The sequence below is a fragment of the Aotus nancymaae genome, unplaced genomic scaffold (genome assembly GCF_030222135.1).
Source record: "Aotus nancymaae isolate 86718 unplaced genomic scaffold, 86718_ANA_hifiasm-v0.15.2.pri h1tg000011l, whole genome shotgun sequence".
Classification (NCBI taxonomy): Eukaryota; Metazoa; Chordata; class Mammalia; order Primates; family Aotidae; genus Aotus; species Aotus nancymaae.
In genome coordinates, this window is record NW_026988422.1 from 60,927,534 (window position 1) to 60,950,727 (window position 23,194).

At 47.0% G+C, this 23,194-nt stretch overlaps 1 protein-coding gene across 6 annotated transcripts in view; it reads right to left on the reverse strand.

The window, feature by feature from the left end:
- The window catches only part of POMT2 (protein O-mannosyltransferase 2), a 42,643-nt gene extending 19,653 nt beyond the window's left edge, over positions 1 to 22,990 (reverse strand). For 5 of the 6 annotated variants that reach the window (XR_010342092.1, XR_010342091.1, XR_010342094.1 and 2 more), the window contains exons 1-9: positions 22,728 to 22,975; positions 16,854 to 16,938; positions 11,979 to 12,083; positions 10,333 to 10,441; positions 8,494 to 8,602; positions 6,760 to 6,919; positions 5,139 to 5,245; positions 4,381 to 4,463; positions 1,542 to 1,651 (exon numbers count right to left, since the gene is read on the reverse strand). Coding sequence is in view for 1 of the 6 variants with exons in the window: in XM_064375063.1 (XP_064231133.1) it covers positions 1,542 to 1,651; positions 4,381 to 4,463; positions 5,139 to 5,245; positions 6,760 to 6,919; positions 8,494 to 8,602; positions 10,333 to 10,441; positions 11,979 to 12,083; positions 16,854 to 16,938; positions 22,728 to 22,975 (1,116 nt within the window). In the remaining 5 variants the exon portion in view is untranslated. Of the gene's footprint in view, positions 1 to 1,541; positions 1,652 to 4,380; positions 4,464 to 5,138; positions 5,246 to 6,759; positions 6,920 to 8,493; positions 8,603 to 10,332; positions 10,442 to 11,978; positions 12,084 to 16,853; positions 16,939 to 22,727 lie in introns of all 6 variants that reach the window. The other variant, XR_010342095.1, reaches the window with a different exon arrangement.
- Positions 22,991 to 23,194: the final 204 nt, after the last annotated feature.

Below are 23,194 nucleotides of genomic sequence, written 5' to 3' on the forward strand. Positions count from 1 at the left end.
GTTTATTTATTTATTTATTTATTTAGAGACAGAGTCTCGCTCTTTCCCCCAGGCTACAGTACAGTGGCGTAATCTCAGATTACTGTAACCTCCCTCCACCTCCCCGGTTAAAGTGATTTCCCTGCCTCAGTATCCCAAGTAGCTGGGATTACAGGTGCATGCCACCACGCCTGGCTAATTTTTTATATTTTTAGTAGAGGTGAGGTTTTACCATGTTGGCCAGGCTGGTCTCAAACTCCTGACCTCAAGTGATCCACCCACCTCAGCCTCCCAAAGTGCTGTGATTATAGGCATAAGCCACCACACCCAGCCAGAGATCTGATGGTTTTAAAAACGGGATTTTCTCTGCACAAGCTCTCTATTTGCCTGCTGCCATCCACATAAGGTGTGACTTGCTCCTCCCTGCCTTCCACCATGGTTGTGAAGCCTCCCCAGCCATGTGGAACTGTAAGTCCAATTAAACCTCTTTCTTTTGTAAAATGCCCAGTCTTGGGTATGTCTTTATCAACAGCATGAAAACGAACTAATACATCCTGGATCACTTTCTAGCAACTAAAAGGAAATAAAGCATTTGGAGAGGCACAACTTTTTGCAAAGTAAAAATCTTTGCACAGTAAATATCCCATGCTTTTTGCCTCTGTTCACTGTCCTTTGTCATAATTATTGCCTCCAAACTGGTTCCTTGTGAGCTATCACATTACCACTAAAGTTACCCTTTCTAAACTAGAGATCTAATCATAATCATAATTTTCATTGCCTCCCTAATGTCTACGGAGCAAAGTCAAATCTACTATAACACAGGCCTCTCCCCAATATGGCCCCACCAACCTCTTCAGCATCCTGCTTCTCCCTCTCAGGCACCATCCACTGCAGCCACAGAAATACTCCTTAACATGGACACAGTGTCATTCACTCATTCAGACGATACTCACATGGCTAATCTCATGAGCACTTAACATTATTATCTCATTTAATCATCACAACTGCCCTAAGACGGAGAGAGGTACTACTTATTTTCCCCAACTTAAAGAAGAGGATACTGAAGCACAAGATGAACTTGTCCAAAGTCACACTCCATATGAAAGTACGTTTCACACCCAGGTCATCTAGTCTGGTTCCCAGGTCCGTGTTCATAACTACCACACGAGTATTTACTCATCACCCACTCCATAGCAGGCGCTGTTAGGCACTTGAGCCTTCCAGGAGCTGGCAATCAAGTAGCAAAGAGACAGCCATAAGTAAGCACTCACAGTTCAATATGAGAAGGGCTACCATGTAGGCATGTGGAGGATGCCACCAAGCCTCTCATCAGAAGGGCACCCCATCCCATACCACAGAGAGGTGGGGCGCAGTGGTCACTGAAGAACACCTGCGCTGACGCCTAGAGAAGCTGGGGTTAGCCCGAGGAAAGAGAAGCGTGCAGGGCTAGGAAGAATGTTTCAAGCAGCGGGGACAGGATAAGCAAAGGACGGGAGGCAAGAAAGTGAACTGTCATGGCAAACAGTGTTGCTACAGTACCAGTGCACAAAAGGCTCACCAACCTGCTGCTGGCGGGCGCCAATGCCCTCAGGGTAGAGGTGCCTATGCGAGTGCAGATAGCCGATGGCCATCTGGAGGTTCTTCACAGTGATCACAGAGCCATAGGCCAGGTCTGGGAGGAAGGGAGACAGAAGAGGAGTGAGCAGGCACAGTGCTAGAGGCTGCCCCAGCCTGTGAGGAGCTCGGAAGCCACAGGGCTCATTAACCCTCTACGACACTCCTGTGGGCCCTGGACTGAATCCCAGCCGCCTTCTCACTCCCATGGAGCTGACTCAAGACAGTTCACCACAGGGACCCACTTACGCCCTCTCCTCCCTCCTGAGGACTTCAGAAGAAGTTGGTGTTAACACTGTCATTATCAAAGCACCATGTGTAACAGCAAAAGATTAAAAACAACTTGTACTTCTCAAGGTCTCTACATGTATTTAATGGAATAAAGAAGTAAGAAGCATTTTCTGTTTTCACCTGGAATGTTCCCCATGATATAACATTTTGATAAACCATGTTTTTCACTTACATCCTTTTGTGCCTTTTGAATCTAGTGCCATGTAAAACAACTGTTCAATGGTGTTTTGTTTTTACTCTGAATTAAAAAAACAAAAAACAGAGAAAACCACTTCCCAAGAGCATCCCGTCCTCCTGTAGGCCCTGGTTCTTTTCTTAATACTGTTCCTCTTCCAATCCTCTGTAATGATCTGCTCTGTTTTTCTTTGTTCATTCAGAGGATCAGCAGAATGCATTGATTACATGGCGGATCCAAACATGGAGGAGGCCTGCCTGTGGCCCTGGAAGAGCCCTGTCTACAAGGAAGATAGCTTCACACACTGACAAGTAAAGGACAATGGGCAACTGCCCTGCAAAGGCGTGACACTGTGTGACACGGTGGGAGTGGTGGGAACTCAGAACAGGACAAATTCTCTCCCAGGGAGTAAAGAGAGGACGACTTGATGGAATAGATGACAGCTGAGCTAGGCCTTTAAATAGTGAGCAGGCATTTGCTAAACTCCACAGCTGTGTTCTTCTGAGTTCTCAGGCAGGCCAACCTCTGCAGCCCTTCACACGGCTGACCACCTTCGTTTCTTGAAATACTCTCTGTTCCCACTTCTCGACTGCATACTCCCTCAAGGACCACTCTTCTGTAGCCTCCTCTCCTAATTCCTCCTCCTCTTGCATTCCCCACTGACCTGACCTCAGCCCTATTCTTCTCCTCTTCCTACAGTTTCCTTACAAATCACAGCTACTGTCACAGCATGAATCACCCTTTTACTTGGTTGATTCCTCCTTTGAAAGCATCAGCCCCTAGCCCACTGGCCCCATGGCACCAATTTCCCCAAGCAGCTCACTGTCAACCCCTCTAGTGTGGAATTCAGTATCTGCCCTTCCAACCCAACTTCTCCTGCTTCCCTATTTTTCATTCTTCCCAGTCCACTATATTTTAGGCACTGTGCAAAGCCCTGGAAAGACTAATGAGTAAGATGCAGTCTCTGCCTCCAGGAAGCAATCACCTGCACTCAAGTCCTTAGTGACATATTTCTTCTCTGTGCCTAGATCTCCCTTGCATATGCCTATCTGCCTTACCTCTGTGGCTGCCCCGCCATGCCCTGCTCAAGTCCCTGAAATAGCTTCCCAGAGGGCTTCTCCTCTCTCCAATCCTGTCCCCTCCCTAGCCAGCCGTGACTCTCCCACCCATGTCATCTTCCTACAGCACAGCCTTCCTGGCCTCCTGCCTGCTCAAAGACCTCCACTAGGTCTCCACGGCCTGTTTAAGGAAGCCAAATACCTCCTCCAGACACCTCAAACCCTCACAGTCTGGACCCAACCCAACTTTTCACATTTATCTTCCAGTAGTTTTCTGCATATAACCTGTGCTTTGAGTTTTGTTCTGTCCTCAGCTTTGATCATGTCATCCCTCCTGCCTGAGATGCCCTCTCCTCTATCTGCTGAAAGCCACCCATCCTTCCAGGGCCTGACTCCAAGGCAACCCACATCATGTACCTCTGAGGCCCTCAACTGCCCAGCAGCCATGCTCTTTCACGCCTGTCAATCCCCAGAGCTGTACTCCCTCTTTATGTACTGAATGCCTCCGGTCACACCGTGTGGACCTCCTCTACACCAGGCTCCATCTCTGGAGGGTGAGCACGTGCTCCACTACCATCTGGAATAGGTGAATGGATGCGACACTCCAAAAGTGATGCAGGAAACTGACAACTGGTTCTGAAGGGCCTGGTGCTGTCACCAGATTCTCTCTGAGTGACCTTCCCACAGAGCTGGCTTGGAGAGCCACAAAGGAGAAGTCATTCTTTAGGGTCAGAGAACTTGCTGCTCAGGATGTCTTCCTCTCCTCTGTCCTGATTCACTCTTGAGTATTTTTTTTTTAATTTTTTTTAGAGAAAGGGTCTTGCTATGTTGCCCAGGCTGGAGTGCAGTGGCTATTCACAGGCGCAATCCACTACTGATGAGCACAGGAGTTTTGACCTGCTTTGTTTCTGGCCTGGGCTGGTTCACCCCTCCTTAGGCAACCTGGTGGTCCCCTATTCCCGGGAGGTCACCATATTGATGCCAAACTTACTGCGGACACGCGATGGGCATAGCACACTACAGCCCAGACCTCCTGGACTCAAGTGATCCTCCAGCCTCAGCCTCCCAAGTAGCTGGGACTACAGGCATGTGCCACCATGCCTGGCATTCTCAACTATTTTTACCAGATCTAACTGGGTCTTTCTCCCACTGTGCCATCCATCATAGGCTAAAACAACCCAAGCCATCATGTTTGTCTTTTCCAATCCAACTCCCAGGAAGCCCCTCTGCCTCCTACCTTCATAAAGGCCCAGAGACACTCACGTTCAGGGATGGAAGCATTGTGCAGGTTGTTTCCTGAAAGCCGGGCCTGGAAGGCAGAACTGAAGAAACCATCACCAGGGCCACTGCGGGGAGAGGAAGAACAGAAGAGAGACAAGCTGAAGGAGTGAAAATGTGATTTCCCAGGAGCGCTGGGAAGAGCTCTGCTCAGTTAGTTTAAGGGAAGTAGAATCAGATCATGGAACAGAGGTGGATGACGGAGTTGAAGAAATTGGGGTCCAAATCCCAACTCAGCCACTTACTAGCTGTGTGACCTTGGGCAAGATAATCTTGTTTAGCCTTAGCTCCTCATAAACTAGAGATTTAAAGAAACCAAGAGAAGTCGCAAGTGATTGTGATTAAATTAGATAATGTATATAAATGCAGAACACGGTTCCTGGTTCTCAGGAGCTGCTCGTTAAGTGGGAGCTGTTGCTGCTGGCATTACTGTTATTGTCGCCCTCACTCCTACTGCACACCGTAATGCTGCCTATCCCTCCTAAGCACAAGGGACTCTATTTGGAGACAAGGGACAATTTGGCCAGAAGGAAAATAGCTGCTTCCTTCAGGTTAGGGTGCTGGCCTTTCTGAGCCCTTAGCATACCCAAAGGATAGAACATAGAGGGAAAGAAACAGGAAAAGGCCCCTGGGTCCATCTCCTATCATTTTAACCACAGACCCAGAACATCATCCGGCCCCTCCACAGGCTTAGGGGCAAAAGGGAAACCAGAAGCAAGACGCTGCAAAGGCTCTGTCCGTACCTTTTACTCAGCACCATGAAGTGAACAGCAAAGGTGGCTGTGTAGAGAGCCAGGGGCAGCACGATGAGACACAGCACGCGAGCGGTCAGGTGTTTTCCCATAGTCACCTGCAAATAGAGGCCAGCATGGGGTGGTAGGCATGTGAGACCTCATTATTCCTTATGCACTATGCATGCATTACATATAGTTTCTAATGTGTAAGACATAATCGTAAAAAATGGCCAACAGGAGAGAAGACTATGTGGAAACCCTAAGCCTTTCTGTGACACCCACCACCCAAGCACTACACAAGATAAACATGGGCCAGCTCTCTGCTGCCTCTCCAGGCTCTGCACCCAGGACCCCAGGCTGTCACTGTGCCAAGGACAAGGCACTGCCTACATCTGGAACATAGCTGCTCACCAGTCCCCTCCATGTTCCAGGGACACTGATCTCCTTCTACTTTCCCAGTGCTTCCTCTACTGTCCCAGCACAACCCATCACATGGCTAATGGCTCCTTATCTTAACTTCAGGCCTCAGCTTCCTCCCAGAGGCCTTCCTGGATTGCTTGGGACTGGCCTAGTGCCATCCTCTGTGTTCCCCCAGCACTCCTGGCTGACTTTAACTGCCTCCTTCCTTATTTCTCCCTCTTCATTGACCCCAGAGGGTAGGGACCATATTGCACTCATCTGTATATTCCAGCACCTCACACACAGAGTAGATGGTCATTACATATTTTCTGAGTGAATGAATAAACTTGCTAGGAGTTAGATCGGAGGTGATGGAGCAGCACCACAGCAGAGTGATGGCCTGGAGCCAATCTAACCTGGGTGTGATTTCTAGATACAGCTCTCACTCCCCATGGCCTTGGGGAAGTCATTACCTCTGTAGGTCTTGATTTCCTCATTTGAAAATCAGGTTAATAACTCCCCACCTCATAGAACTATTATGAGGGGTAAATTAGATCACGGAAGTAAAGCATTTTGCATACTGCCTGGCATAGAATCAGCCCTTAATAAATAATAAACCATAAGGCCCTTATTGGCCTCCAAATATGGAGACTGTGGGTCAGGAAATGAAAATTGTGAGTTCAGGTTGGGCATGGTGGCTCCCACCTGTAATCCCAGCACTTTGGGAGGCCAAGGCAGGCAGATCATGTGAGGTCAGGAGTTTGAGACCAACGTGGCCAACATGGTAAAGCTCCATCTCTACTAAAAATGCAAAAATTAGCTGGGTGTGGTGGTGTGTGCCTGTAATCCCCACTACTCAGGAGGCTGAGGCAAGAGAATCACTTGAATCCAGGAGGCAGAGGTTGCAGTAAGCCAAGATCGGCCACTGCACTCCAGCCTGGGTAACGAAGTGAAACTCCATCTCAAAAAAAAAAAGGAAAGACATTACAAAACGAATGCCAAAAGAGGCTTCCAAGAATGTGAGTCCATCCTCTCCCTTGAACCCTCTCCAGTCCTTAGCCAGGCCTACTCCCTGATGTTCTGCTGTCTGTGGAGGGTGGGGGTTCAGCCCACCTGGGGCCCAGAACACAGCCACTCTGCCACCTGCAGCAGAGACAGAGAAGGCCACGGGCTCCTACTCAGCAATATCAGGGAGCAAAAACATTTCTAAAGCAAATGCTTGGGTGCTCACCAAGGAAAGACTGAGGTCTCCGAACAGGTACCAAAGGTCTGCAATGGTGTTCAGCCCCACTTGAAGGATGACAAAGAGGCCAACAAACTTGACCCCTAAAGCACCAGCAAGACTAACGCCAGTCAGGCTGAGCCAGAACCACCAGGGGGCAGAGAAGGGCCTGAAAATCAACAAGATGGAGTTCAATTTGGCAGCGGGAACCAAACCCAAACGCAAGCGCAGCAGGGGACAGGGCAGTTCTCAGACTCAGAGAGACTGTGTTGGGCCCTGTCTTGGGGGCTCTTAGCTTCAAGAGACCATGGCGTGGCTCCATGGAGGAGGTGATCTGTGAAATCCCTGGAATGGCAGGCAAACCACAGTCTGAGTGAGCAGGCTATTTTTCTGGGGAGAGTGTCCACAGTGCTCCTGGCTAAGTACAGGGCTCAGGATAAGCAGGGACTCCGTCTTCACTAGTGACGGGTCAGAAAAGAGTAAAAGGAGAATCCTGAGGTGCCCCTGGACCCAGGCAGCCCTCTCCTTTGTGTCACCTCTGCCCTATCAAAGGCAGCATTTACTGAGTGCTTACTATGTGTCAGGCACCATTCCAAGTACAGTATGTGTATTAACTCTTCTAGCCGCCACTACAGCCCACAGCAGATCCTGTGTCACTAGGTCCTCTTTTTGCACAGGAGGAAATCGAGATACAGAGAGGTGGAGTAATACAGCTAGCCGGCTCTGGGGCACAGTTTTAACCCAGGCGGTTGGGTCAAGGTTAGTGCTCTTAACCATTTTGCTATTCGTATAGCACCTAGTACTCTACATTGTGATTCTCTGGCTCTCTGGCTGCCTCCTCTTCCAGAGTGAATATTCCTTAACAGCCAAGTCCAATGGAGCTCTGTACCTCCAGCTCCCAGCATAGTACCTGGCACAAAGTACCTACCATCAAGAAATGGTAGATGGAAGTGGATGCGGCATAAGTAGAACGCCCAAAGTCAGAGTGGGCTGAGAGTCACTGATCAGGTTTGATTAGCGTAATGGAGCTTAATGAGCCTGGCTGTGCCAAGTTAACTTCCAGAAAAGCCTAGGAGGGGCCAACTCTTTTGGTTTGAATAGAATGAATAACTTATTCTACTTTCTCAGAAGTAAAAGGATGATCTGGAAAAGACTATTCTAGAAGCACACTGGACCCTCCAGGTCAGCTTTAGAACTGACCAGGACCTGGAGAATTTCCTCTTGGCTGGTATGGGCCATTCAAGCCAACCTTTATATACACTATTTCTATCACTAGGTCAGGACTGGATACAACCACTGAGGGCAGGCAGCGTCTACCCTGGTGCCCTCCCTTCCAGGACAGAGTATGTGAAGGATAATCCTGTCCCAGGATCTCCTAACCAGCACTGGTTACAAGAGGTGTGTGGGGAAAGCATTAGGTCCCCTCCATGATATCCCTAAACCCCTACCCAGTTGTACTCCATTGTAAACATGATAATAATACTACTCTTGAAAAAGACAACTGACATTTTCTCGGTCTTGAATATGCCAAAAACAAAATCATCTGTAGAAAACCTTTTAAAATCTATTTTTATGATCTAAAACAGACAATCTAAGTTAAAAAACAAACAAACAAAAAGTATGCTTGCCTTAAACTCAGTTTCAAGACAAGTCTCTGGGCACCCGCCCTGGCCGTGGCCATTACAGAAATTTTGGAGCTGCCACAGCTTCCGACCCTCCCCTCCCGGGGATGGTGTTTCTGACCTGTCCGCGCAGGAGTTGTACTTGACCATGCTCAGCATGGCAGCCATGATGAAGAACATCAGGATGGGGTCAAGGAGAATGTACTGGGACAGAGTGAGGCATCCCGTGTCTGAAAAACATGAGCTCACTGGTGAAAAAGTGAGGTAAGAGAGGGGCCCCCCTAAAACCAAACACCCCAGCAGTAGGAAACAGTTCCTCTTGCCACTTAATTGAATGTAAGCACTTGGTAGTGAGGACTAGAGTTATCACTGAGTCTTCAGGGAGGTGGAAGCCACAGCTCTGGGAGACATCAAAGCCCAGTGACAAGGAGTAGTATCTCACACTGCCTCTAGGCCCTCAACCCAAGAGAGGACCATGTCATTCATTTACCCCGAGCCACCCTGAGACGAGGTCTCTTCCACATTTTCACCATCAAAAAGAGAGTCCTGCCACCCTGCTTATGTCACTGCAAACTATCTAAACCTATGACAGAATCTTATCATTTTACATGAAGTCTCTCTTGGGGGTTGATTCTCCAGACAGATGGCAGAGTGATTTTCTTTTCTAACTTAAATCCTTAAATCTCATTATGTCATGCCCTTGCTTAAACCCTCCAATGTCTTCCAATCTCATTCAGAGTAAAAAGATCTCATGACACCTGCCAGAGTCTGCACGGTCTCCCTCCCCATCCAACCTCATCTCCCAGCACCCTCTGCCTCACTCACTCTGCCCTTGCAATGCCAGCCTTCTTGCTGGGATTTGAACCCACAGAGCTCCACACCACAACTGCAGCACATGTGCTTCCCCTGCCTGAACGCTCTTCCCTCACATCTCTGCAGGGCTTGATCCTTTGTCTCAGTCAGGTCTCCACTCAAAGCTCCCCTCTCAGAAGCTCCTCCCTGACTACCCTGTCTAAGACAGTACTGATCTCCATTATTCTATCCCTTACCCTGCTTTACTTCCTACACTGCACTTGTGGCTTAGGACCTCACATTACAGACTTACTCATTTATTTGCTTATTTACTGTCTGCCCCACGATGGGGTAAGCTTAATGAGACCAGAGTGCCTCACTGGTGTATCCTCTGAGACCAAGAAAAGTGCCCGGGAGCAGGGGAGGTGCTTGAGAAATAACTGTTGAATAAAAAGTGAATAAAGGACTAAATGAATGAATAACTGAAGGTGGAAAATTCAAGACACAAGGAAAAAGCCACCAGTCCTCTGTAGAGAAAGCCAATAATCTTGCAATCTATCTGTCAAAACAAAGCAACATATCTGTCAAAGCAAACCCCTAAGTACCCATTTAAATTGGTCTAGACGTCTTTAAATATTAAGCTCCACGAGGTCATGAATTCACTTTCTTAAGAACAAAGCTAGCAACAGGATCAACTTCTATGATGAACTCTCATTTATCCATGTGAGGATTATCCAAGCTCCCATTTTGCTATCTCTTGCCACCCAGCTACTTCTGGGACATTTGCCTTTGTATTCATTTGAAATTAGGAATGCAAACTAATCTTAACCTAAGAGAAGCAAAATTAGAATTATAAGCTTCCTTCAAACACACACATACTCACATACAAATCTATCTTACTACCCATTCCAAAATCAAATGTGAATAACTTGGGATTACTCACACTGATTGTCCCCTCCAATAATATAAAGCCTTGTTATATATAACTATTGATATACATTAAGTATTACTAGTGAATAAAATGAGATTTGTAGTACATTTTACCCAATCCTAAAATTAATTTAAGAACTGGACCCACAGATAGGGCCCTCGAATGTACTGATTTTCAGCTACACTCACAGAGTGGCAGCTATTTTCCAAAAGCCATTGTACGGCTAAGACAACTTACCAAAGGTGAGGAGGGCAGCGGTGAGCAGTGCTGCCGAGAGGGACTTGGACAGATCCAACACAGTGAGGTAGGCAAAGGGGGCCAGCCAGGAACCGAGGAATGCACAGAACTGTGGGAGGAAGAGAGAAGCTCTCAAATAACAAGCTGAGCTGGGCATCAGGGACCTACTGGACTCAGTACACCTAACGTTTAAGACAGGGGACCTGATGAAGGCATGACTTTGGTGACCTAGTCACCTAGGATATCTATAACTAAGAAAACAGTACTGTAACAGTGAAGAGTCAAATCAAGCAATATGTATGTTCCCATTAAGCAGCAACTTGTGCACTGACAGGACATCAGCAAAGTTCAGCCAGGAAGGTGTGGCAGGAGAGAAGGAGAAAAGCGACCAAGTAGCTACACACCAGGAATGGAGAGAAGGGAAGAAAAGGAGTGTTATTAACACACAGATAGTAATTGATAGCCATTAGCTCCTATTATAAAATTGTAGGTACAAGTGGAGAAAGACCCCTCTGAAGGTATTTCAGAGAATTCTAAGGAACCCCTAGTTCTTTTCTTCAATTACACCAGAAACCAGTCTTTAATCTGCACAATGTACATATTTTGATTTTGGAAAAAGGGATTGCTTGATACTTCAGTACCTGGATGCCTGTTTGGTTTTTTGTTTTTTTAAGCTGCCGGACCTCTTCCGTCCCCTACCCGTCCATCAAAATAAACAGACAAGCCAGGAGAATGGGAAATTCTCACATTTGGTTGTCACATCCAATTATGTATGCTACGTGGTGTTCAAACATTATTAGGAAGACAGAGAATCACCTAGGAACATAATTTGAGGGTAGGATACACTCCTTGTTTAATAGACCATGATATGGCCATGCAAATCAACTAATGACAAGGCCAAATAAGCACATAGCCATTTATCTAAAATGCTGAAAAATCCTCAAGGAAAGGAGTTAGTAAATGCAAACTTCTCTGAGAGGTCCACACTGCAGGTTAGCTTCTGCTGGCTTCATTCAGCTATACGTTCAGGGTTCCCAAAGAGTTAGGTATTTAGGCTCTGCCATGCTCCATCAAGGCTGGTGCTGTGAATCAGGACACAGAGGGACTGGAGCAGACGTTTGGTCTCCCTTAAAATAAGGCTGGAAAACTCTTTCTGTGTACCTGAAATCTTCATGGGGAAAGACACAGGAGCTTAGTGACAGGGTGTGGGATGCCAAAATCTTCAGAAAAGGCTCTGAGATGTAGGCAAGACTCCAGCAGCTGTGGCTGTAAGAAGAGGAGCAGGCAGCGTGCTAGTGCACAGAAGCACCCCTGGAGCTGCAGGAGACTCCTGACTGCCCGGCTTCCAGGCTGCTCTCCAACCTCAGGTCTGACAGTACGCCGGGGCAGGCAGGGCAGCAGGTGACAGTGTGTGCTTGCTCCTATCTATGTCATCTCTGAATTATTTGCGGCCTCCTCTTCCCTTCTTCCTCACCTCAGTTCTAAATATCTACACCACAGGGGAGGATCTGATCATCCTCCCCTCTCCTCACCACCCAAAGCCCCTTTATTTACACCTGCCACCACTCCAGGGCTGTAACTATAACACTTCTGATTTAGTGTGGCCCTAGGGTTCCGTCAGTCCATATCAAGTCAGGAAGCCTTACTCCTCTCATTCCCATGTAGCTGTGATGCTCATATTTATCCCCAGGCTTCTGGAACAAAAAGGTACCATCATATCCACTCAGGTAGCCAGCAAGACCTATCAGCATCTGAGGAGAGAAGAACAAACAAAAAGATGAGAAGCCTTTGGGAGAAGATTCCTCTGTCCTCTGAACTTCCCTCCAGCTGCACCCACAGACTTTGGCTTCCCTTGACAACCGTCCATAGAAAAAGTTGCCAATGTGACATTTTCTCCTGCAGCTGCCACAGAGCAAAGAATCTTTTGTCTACAGAGTTCACTGCTTCAAACAAAACCTCTCTTGTATTATGGCCGAGTTCTGGGAACGGCGCAGCTTAAACACTTAGGAAGGAAAAAGAGCTCCAGTTTGAAGGGCAGAGTCAGTAAGGGGCTCTCTTATTCTCCTTTCTTTCAGATGGTTTAAAATAAAACACGGCAGCTCTTGGGTCATGGGCAGGGGCTGGTTCCTGGGAAACTGGCCTTTTGAAAGGCAAGTGAGGTTACGATGAGGGAGACAAGGGACCAAGGAGCTACACACCAGGAATAGAGACAAGGGAAGAAAATTGGAAAGAGGAGTGTAAAGACAGATGCATTTGCCCGGAGGGGAGGAGAAAAACTGCCAAAGGGCAGAGGCTGCTTTCTCCTATTCCTAATATTCCAAAGGAGGGCAACCTTGGTGCCTCCCAAACCAGAACAAATCAACCATAAACTGAGACTGTGAGTCATGAATCCATCAAAACCTTTAGAAGATCGGCTGTTTCTTTTGTGTATTTCCTTGGCCATCAACCTTGTAAAATTCTATTTTTCACACAAGCCACCAGAGGCAGCTGAAGTATAAAAACTGCCAGCAAATGCCAACCATCTGGGACAGCCCCAGGCTGCTCCAGCCTGACCCCCGGGCTCTAGCGGGCTGTGTGGAGCGGGGAATACACTGGCTGTGTGGGGAAAGTCCCTCCTAGCCATACTTGAGGGACTTGGATTTGGACCACTAACCAACCCACTTTTTTCTCTATGTAGTTCTAAAGAAAGCTACACTCTACAGTTCCAGGTCAAGATATAGAAGCCAAAGTTTGGCAGTAAAAGACTACAAAGACTTGTTTTTAAAAAGGAATGGGGGAACCCCAGGGTCCAGATGAACTAAAGCTGCCAAGTGGCAATGAAATGAATCCCTCTTCCCACCTGGGATCTTGGAGGACAAGCTCGCCTAGTGCTGGTCATACACTTCCAGGCTGCTTGGCTGGTCTGGAGTGGAGAAATGCACAGATGTCTTAGATCTCGGTACCCCACCTTCTAGCTCTCTGATTACGAACAATACTTAATATCACTGAGCTATAGGTCATAAAAACTTCCTCACAGGGGGTGAACACCTAACACTATACCAACCACTTAGCAGACACTCAAAGTTCAGTTCTCTCTCAGTCCCCTTAAGGTTAAAAGTAGCCCCAAGTTAATTTCTTAATTAAACAACTCTTTCAAATCAATAGAAAAAAATGAGTAACTTATTAGAAGAAATGGCAAATTCATAGACAACAAAATACAAATGGCTAACAAACATGAAAAAACGTTCAACCTAACTCATAAAACCACGCAAATGAAAACATACTTTAAAAACTTTGTCAATTGGAGACATCATTTTTTACTCTCCAATTGATAAAGTTTTTAAAGTATGATCATACCAGTGCTGGCAATGATGTGGGGAAGAAAGCATGGTCATACACTGTTAGTGAGAGTATATATTATGACATTTTTGCAGGAAAACTTACCAATAACACACCCACAATTTTAAATGTGCATATTCTTTGATTCTTTTAGCTTGACTGCTGGAAGTTTTTCAGATATACCTGCACAACTATGCAATGATATATGTACAAGGATGCTCACTGCAATATCTTTTGTAATGGCTAAAAACCAGAAATAACATACATGCCGCCCACCAACTGAAGAGGGGTGAAATACTTACGGCACATCTATGTAATGGAATGACACACGGCCATGAAAAAGAATGAAGCACATCTTTATGTGCAAATGTGGAAAGAAGATAGATCACGTTTCAAATATGAGTTGCTAAACCATTGTAGTCTTATCCCATTTGAGTTTTTAAAAAGGATCATATCTATACTGTGTCGTTCACATGTACATATATAAAAACAGACGCATTTGTATTTGTATAAAAAAATTCCTAGAGGAATATAAGAAACTATTGACAAAGATGACCGTGGTTACCTCTGAGGACTAGAAATGTGGTGGCAGAGGCTTCTGACCTTGTACTTCCTTCCGTGCTGACCACATTTTCTACTATGTGCAGGCTTTTTTATTTTTTAAGTTCCTGTTGGACTGGAGCCACCAGGTTACCAGGGCTGGGGGCCAATGTGAAGTAGCAGGTCTCAGCCTCAGTAGCGAAGGAGAAAACTTCCTGCTTGCCACTGGGAGGGGCTTTTGATTCCTTGACTGGCTTCGCCTCAGAACCTGCAGAAGCTACTATGCCCACTCACAGGTTTCCAGTTTGCTCATCACTCTCTTTCAACCAGACGGAACACAGAACCATCAGGAGATGAATTAGGGGTGCAGATAGGCCGCACTCCCTGGAAGCAGCCTTAGAAGCCTCACACTTCTCCCTTCACAAGGGCAACTGGATGTGAGGAAGGCAAGGCTTAGGTAAATTATTATTATTTTGCTCTGTCACCCAGGCTGGAGTACACTGGCACAATCTTGGCTCACTGCAGCCTCCACCTCCCAGATTCAAGCCATTCTCCTGCCTCAGCCTCCCAAGTAACTGGGACTACAGACACATACCACCACGCCTGGATAATTTTTGTGTTTTTACTAGAGACGGGGTGTCACCATGTTGGCCAGGCTGGTCTCGAACTCCTGACCTCAGGTAATCCACCCGCCTCAGCCTCCCAAAGTGCTGGGATTACAGGCATGAGCCACCGCGCCCAGCCTAAGGCTTAGGTAAATTAAACCAATCAGCCAGTCCTGTGCACATGTCCACATGCGCTGAGCACTGAGAAACTCCAAAAAAGAAGGGGCGGTGGTCCCCAGCGGAAACACTGGGCTGGGTTTCCTATGAAAAATCTTCATCAGAGGTCTGGTTCACAGGCTAGCTCCATGCAAATACTCAACACATTCTGTTGCTTAATTCTATGGTAGTAACAGATGGAGTCTGAGGAGTGAGCCAAGGCAAGTTTGCAAGGAAATGTGGTGTCATGATTCAGAGAGCAGGCTCTACGCCAGTCTCAACCTTGAGTCTGCCACTTACTAGCTTGGCTCCCTATGGCAAACTACTAACCTTGCTTCAGTCCCCCTCTATAAAATGGGGATGCAACAATACCTACTTTACAAGGTTGTTCTGAGGCTTTATTTAGAGTCAGAGATACTGACTCTAAAGTGACTAGAACAGACTAAATGTTTTTAATGGCTCTTCTTTTTATTGTCATTATAGTATAAAACCGATAGGAAGAGGCATAATACCTTCTACACTTTTCCTGGGCCCAGAGCCAATTCTGAAATAGGCTAACTGTTCTACCTCCCTCTCTGCCCCTCCCTGCTGTAGGGCCCCCCGCTCTCATGTTTCCTTAAGCCCACCCATAGGTGATTTTCCTGATCTTTGATAAAAGACTACTATCACTGCCTCCTCCTGCCTTCCCTGCTCCCACCTTTATCCCCAAGTACCACATGCTCCAAGATCACTCCCCACTTCATCACAGGAAAATTCCTGTCCCCTTGGCGCCCAAGATCTAAGTCTCCAGTTAGGAAGAAAAGCTTGAGTGAATTCCAGGGCTAATCCAACAACCTTCTCAGAGGTTTTCGCTTTTAAAAGAGTAAAATGAGCCTGGCGCAGTGGCTGACACCTGTAATCCCAGCACTTTGGGAAGCCGAGTCAAGTGGATCACCTGAGGTTAGGAGCTTGAGACCAGCCTGGCCAACATGGTAAAACCCCGTCTCCACTAAAAATGCAAAAATTAGCCAGGCATGTTGGTAGGCGCCTGTAATCCCAGCTACTTGGGAGGCTGAGGCAGGAGAATCGCTTGAACCTCGGAGGTGGAAGTTGCAGTGGGCCAAGATCATGCCATTGCACTCCAGCCTGGGTGGCAAGAGCGAAACTGGTCAAACAAACAAACAAAAAGGATTAAAATGAATTCTAATTGGTGGAATTTCTAAGGGTAAAACATGTGAAAGAAACAAATCAAACAATGTGTATGCTGGGCATGGAAAGGGAGAAAAAAGTCAGCCATGTAGACATCAGCCCCCTAAGCTATTTCTGCTTCAAGCAATGTATTCCTATCTCTTTTTTAAAACTGAGACAAATTCACATAACATCCACCATTTTAAAGTGTGCAATGGGTGGTTTTAAATATATTCCCAAGATTGTGTAATCATTACCACTAATTCCATAACATGTCATCACCCCAAGAAGAATCCCCCTACCCATTTGCAGTCATGGCCTCCCCTGAGATCCTAGCAACCACTAATCTACTTAGTGTCTCTGTGGATTTGTCAGTTCTAGATAGTCCATGTAAGTGGGATCATAGGGCATGTAACCTTTTGTGTCTGGCTTCTTCCATTTAGCATAACGTTTTCCAGGTTCATCCGCGTTGCAGCACGTATCAGAACCTCATCCCTTTTTAAGGGGCTGTGCCACATTTTGTTGATCTCTCCCTCAGCTGATGGGTCCTCTATCCATTTCCGAGCCCAGAGGACTCTTAAAAAACACCAAAGATTTTCCATGAAAGTAACTGGTCTGAAATGTCAGAAAATTCTTTCTGCAAGTCCCAGAATTAAATCCAAAATCAAGATGTGGCTCCCGCCCTCAGGACCGATCCTCCAGGACCAGAGAGCTGCTGTTCACCACACTGCTCACCTTTCCCAGAGGCGGGTGCACATCAAAGAAAAACGTGCGGTTGATATAGTAACTTCCCATTTTTCCAAAGTGAGTCTCATCCCAACTAAAGGAAACATAGAAAGAGAAACAAGAATTGTAAAATTATCATAAAATCCAAATGGCCTTAATAAAGCATGGTTAAAATTAAAGGCTATGCATTTCAAATAGTTAATGAAAAAGTTTGGATTTTTTTTTAAAGAAAAGCTTTTGACACAAGAGATTTGAAGAAGACCGACATCAAGCTGGCCACTGGTCTTCATTTAGATAGATGAGAAAGGTGAGCAAGTAGTCACCAGCTAGTTACCAATTAAGTTAAATACACGTATACTTACTCGGTATCTTGAGTTTCTATTTATTTTAAAAGGACAAAAAGTTTTCCCATGATATGGAAAGGCTTGTAGTAAGAGTTTTCTTCTTATCCCCAAGTAGCTAGTGTAAACACTGCAGTATCTTTTGTAATGGCTAAAAATTGACTAGTGTAAACAAAAATTTAAATTAAAAAAAATTCTTCTAAGTCTGTTAACTTCCGGGACAGCATTTGCTATTAGAAGGTCCATTACTACATTGTTGGGCTACTGATCAGAGTTGAGACTATCGACCATGATTGTCACAGGAGTCTCATTTTGCTCAGCGACCCTGTGACAAGTAACCTGCTGACTATGATCTGACTGATCTTATACTAACTAGTACATAAAAACTGAGGGTTTTCTTACTCAGTTAAAACCATATCCAAAACCTATCCTCATTGCTTAAGTTATTTGCAAGTAAATAAGCAATTTGAATAAATAAGCTTTCAAACACAACGCAAAATCCTCTTTTATACAATCACATACAACTTTCTACACCACACACGAGGGCTTTAGGAAGGCAGCCAAGTCACCCAGCAGAGCCTGGTCATTTCTATTCGTTATTTTCTCCCTGTAGCTCCAAAGAAGGGTTACTTTCCAGTAGTCATCAATCCCCAGGTCATGAGCAGCCATTATTGACCAACTACATGACAGGCAAAACATGCTTTACCCAAAAATCTAGGGTTCTTTTTATATCTTACTCGGTGGGTCCAAGATGAGGCAGAAAAATAAGCCTATTTCTGCATCTGCTAAACACACTGCTTGACATGCAGTGAGGACAATGGCATGGTGAGGTCAAAGAGAAAAATAACTTCAAAGCAATATAACAAAATTGATTTGCAGTGTGGTCCAGTCCTGGCTCCACCACTAACTAAAGACACAACCTGGCAAAAGTCACTCACTCTCTCTACTCCTCTTATCTCATCTACAAAATGAATACAATACCTGCCCACCTCCCAGGGAAGTCTTAGGGCTCACCTCAGATAACACAAGTGAAAGAATTCTGCAGATTATAAAGTACCATACCTGAGGGACCCTATTTAAACTGTCCTGGCATTTGTGGTTAGTTTTTAAATGTTTGGGAACATACTAACAAAAGGGTTCCAGTTTTTTGTTCTTTGGGGGTTTTTTTTGAGACAGAGTTCGCTCTTGTTGCCCAGGCTGGAGTGCAGTGATGCAATCTCAGCTCACTACAACCTCCACCTCCCAGGTTCAAGCGATTATCCTGCCTCAGCCTCCCAAGTAGCTGGGACTACAGGCGCATGCCACCACACCCGTTGTGTATTTTTAGTAGTGACAGGGTTTTATCATGTTGGCCAGGCTGGTCTCACACTCCCGACCTCAGGTGATCCACCTGCCTTGGCCTTCCAAAGTGCTGGGATTACAGGTGTGAACCACAGCACCCAGCCTGGGCTCCAGATTTTCACTTCAAAAGTTTCCCAAGTAAAGCCAGTTGTGACATTCTTATTTCCTCCAGGCTTTTATTGCTTGTGTTAGGAGAGACAGTCCTCCATGGCTCCCTTGTGCTCCTCCAGGCCTTGCAGGGTGTGCCAAGAATGCAACGTCCTGATCCGTCTTTCCCGAGGTCATTTCTAAAGGCTATGTTTGCCATGAACATAACCCTTAGAGGGAAGAGTTAGTGCCTCCCTCTGAGACAGAGGGTTATCTTGCTTACTGCTTGCCATAAAACAGCAGATTCCTAAGCTTAATATTACTCGGCTGTGATGCAACCTGCTGCATGTGCAAGCATTCATCCAGTCCCACAGCACCACCTGGGACTTAGGGGGCAAAGGAAACTGATGCCAACATGCTGATGCGTATCCCACTTGCGGTGCTGAGAAATAAAGTCCTCTGTCTCTGACCCAAGACTTTGTCTTCTGTCGGCATGCAAAAAACAGTAACAGGCTAATTTATTAGCTTATAAGCCCCTGACAGTGTGCGGACAAGCATAGGATGAAGAGAGACATAGTCTTCCAGAAGAGAAATGAGGGCCTCCACAGGCTGGCAATAGGGGTAGTGAGAGTCCCCCACTGTCCCACCTATTAGAGAAGCTGATGGAATAAGGCAGGATTGAAACAAGCCGTTGAATGTCACCTCGGTTATTGCCCCGTCCTCTGGGCAAAAGGAGGAAGAGGTGTGATCATGACAATGGCAGCAAGCCCAGCAGTCCCTGCCGAAAGGCAATATGGATGTGGCTGCTGAATCAAGAAGTCTCCAATGCTTCCACAAATGGTGCGGCAATAGGACCCTGCTACATAAGATAGAACTCTGAGTAAAACGAAAACACTGAAAGATCCTCGGGTGAGCTGTGTACTCAAGCCAAAAGCAAATATAAATACGCCTTGCTTTCTGGCTCAGAGCCACTCTCTCCCTTTATGTCTCATGATCCCTCCCACTCTACCACAACCTCGGCTGCTTTAAAGACTACGATGATTAAAGGTTGGGCTGAGGTCTCTATGTCTCTAAAGGGGACTGAAGGTCATGCACACCCATCCTGGTATGCTGGAGAGCCCCAGGGAGGAGAGAGACAAACTCAGGGCTCTGCTGGATGTGAGGTCCCATATCTCCACCCTACCTGCTCCCATGGTGGGAGGATGTACTAGGCATAGAGGTTACCGCAGGCATTGAGGACTGTAGGGAGAGCTGTAGTAGTGCGCACAAGGACTAAAGGGAAAAGGGCCCCTAAGCCCTGGGGGAGCGACACTGGGGAGACAGTGGCGCCAAGCCTAGTGAAGAGCTACAGGAGGAAAAGCAGCTTCTCCCTACTCCCCGCAGCCAGCACCGCCACACTCTCCACCTGAGGAAATGGCAAAATCTCTAGCAGGCTGTCACCATAGCCCCCGATGTAGGCCTACTAGACACATTAGTTTAAGGTGGAAAAAGTGTCCAAATTAAACTGATAAAGTTTGAGCCATGCTCCCTGTAGGGAAGGGAAGTTAAAGCGACGTTGCAGGCAGGGCTTGGGCCTCTTCAGTGTACTATTCCTGTGGCTTCCAGTGCTGAATATATGGCTGATACTGATCCCATAAGTGTCAAATAGGATTATCCTGTGCGAGGGCTGCTGTGTGTAGACAGGTGATTCTGTCCTCTCCTGGTGGTCCAGAGGAAAAAAATCTACATCCCTGGACGGGAAGGGAAATAAATCACAAGTTTAAAAACTTCATGGCTGCTGGAGTACTGAGAGCCACGAACCAGAATCACAGTGCCACCTGCTGGACACAGGTACCAAGCACACCCTTTTTAAAAGGGCAGTTATTAACCTCTTATTAGTCAACACTTAGAAATTGATTGCCTGATCCATACAGGTCTCAGGACTCCCAGGCCTAGTATTCCCACTTTGGGGTGGATAAATGGGAATCTACTGATAACAAGGGAAGGATTTAACAAGCCTCAATGATCCTATGGAAATGGCATATTCAAGAGTACAGCTGGTAATCCCAGCTAATTAAAACAGATTTTTAAAGAGACAAGTTCTCACTATGCTCCCCAGGCTGGTCTAGAACTCCTGGCCTCAAGCCATCCTCCTGGCTCAGCACAACCTTCTATCAGTGCGGCTGACAGAAATCACATGTTTCTCCTGAGATCCAAGGGGCCTTACTTAGGTTATGCCTCGTCTCGTGATTGAGGCTGCAACTATTCAGTGACACTGCCCATGTGGTTTAAACCACCGTAAGAGTAATCAAATTTGATGGTGATCCAAATAAAAATCTAACAAAAAACCCTGGAGCGGTCTGCACTCCTTCAAGTAATATTAGTGTGTAAGGAAGAATGGGTCACAAAATATCTTTCCATTAATCATGGTCGTTACTTTTTTTTTTTTTTTTAATAAGATGGAGTCTTATTTTGTTGCCCAGGCTGGAGTGCAATGGCGCCATCTCAGCTCACTGTAAACTCCACCTCCCAAATTCAAGTGATTCTCCCACCCCAGCCTCCCTAGTAGCTAGCATTACAGGCACCAGCCATCATGCCCGGCTAATTTTTGTATTTTTAGTTGAGACGGGGTTTCTTTCTCCATGTTGGCCAGCCTGGTCTCAAACTCCTGACCTCAGGTGATCCACCCACCTCAGCCTCTCAAAGTCCTGGGATTACAGGCGTGAGCCACCACGCCCGGCCTGGTACTTTTTTAAAAAATGTTTTACAAGGGTAGGGGAATATTGTAATTACTGGTAATTACACCAAAGATCAGAGATCAAGCTGAACTCCTGTGCAAAGGTCGCAGTGGCCAATAGACTGGTCTTACACTGCAGCCCCAATGTCTGAAATAAGATTCCTAGGTGCCCCCGGGACTTACTCACAAGTGGCTGAATCCAGGACCCTCATGGTTGAGGTAAATACTGTAGGCTGCCCTTATTCTGCTGCTTAGAGTCCCACTGACAACAACCTTAATTAAATGCTGTAAGGGACAAATTGAAAAGATTTGGTCGCTGCCTCTGTCAGCCAGGTTAATCCCAGTAGCCAAGGGAGTTGCATATTCTTGTGAAAATCTGCTAGAAGCCAAGACTGTAGAATCCAGGGGTCAGAGAGGCTGTTAGATTGCTCATACATCTACACATTATTCTGGGTATACTAAGAATGCAAGGCTCTGACTACATTTCACCTGGGCCATTTCTCAGGGTTGTGTCTGCAGCAAGCAACCTTGAGAAGAGGTAGTGTCTCCCTCCAGGACAAAGAGGAGGTCTGGTACTGCCTTCTATAAAACAGATTTCCCAAGCCTGTCGTTCCTTCACTTGGATGCAACCCACTGCCTGTGCAGTCATCCATTTGAGCCCATAGCGTCAGCCTGTGGGAGTTGGATGGCAAGGGAAACTGCTTCTAACATGCATCCTATTTCCTGTAATAAAGTCCTCTGTCTCTAATCCAGCAGTCACGACACAGTAACAGGCTAATTTATTAAAATCTAAATAAAGCAAGTCTGACAGCCTGCTTTCTTGCTTGCTTTTTGCTCAAAGTTCCATTTCTGACACCCAGTAACTGGATAGTACAAACTAAAACCTTTAAGAAAATAAATATCTTCTCACAGGAAGAGTTCTGTCTCTTAAAATTCTTTGTCACTATACCTGAACACCCAAACTGGCCTTGCCCTATAGGATAAAGGTACACAGTTAAGTATTTCTCCCCTCTGTTGATGCCTGAAAATCCTGCAGATATACCAACTCAGGCCTTAGAAAATTCTGTACCCAAGAATTTGCAATTCTCTTTGGAAAGTTTAAAGCACCTTTAAAAGCCACAATTTGAAAGCCAGGTGAGGCACATAACCTGGAAGTCATGACATCTGTTTCCTCAGATCCTAAGCCTTCCACTGCCCATCCCCGACCAGAGCAAACCGATCCCCCTCCCAGAGACTGCACCTCGTCAGAGGCCAACCCACCCGATACTTCAAGTTCCCCTCTACTGCGGCCCCGCCCCTCCGCGTAAGTCCCGCCCCCTCCGTGCCCTCGGGCCAATCAGAGGGCGGCGTCCGCTCCCGGTTGCCATGGGTGCCCGCCGAGTCCATCCCGTCACTCACCAGATGTGCGGCGGCTCGTCTAGGCGATGGAAGCGGGTGGCGAAGGACAGCAGCGTCACCAGGGCCAGCAGGGCCCACCGGCTAGCCGTCTCGAAGCGCCGCGAGCCCCGAGCAGGCCGTTTGGGGTTTCGCGCCGCAGCCCTGGCGGCCACGTCCCGGCCCGCGGCCCTAGCAGCCTGGGGCCCACAGCGGCCCCTCCGGGGACGCAGCTCGGACTCTGCCAGGCCTCCGCCCGTGGCCGGTGGCATCTTTCCCCTCCTTCGGATCGCCCTCCGGCCCGGAGGCACACTGTCGGACCAGCCTCCCCGCCAAGGGGCCACAGGAGGGCAGTTCGGGGTACCCCAGAAAACGCAGCTCCCTCGGCCGGCAGCAGAGCGCGGGGCTCCGCGCTCGGGGCGGGGCGGGCAGCGTGGTCGCGGCCCGGGCCGCTAGGAGGCGGCCAGAGGCGCAGAGCATGTCGGGATCGG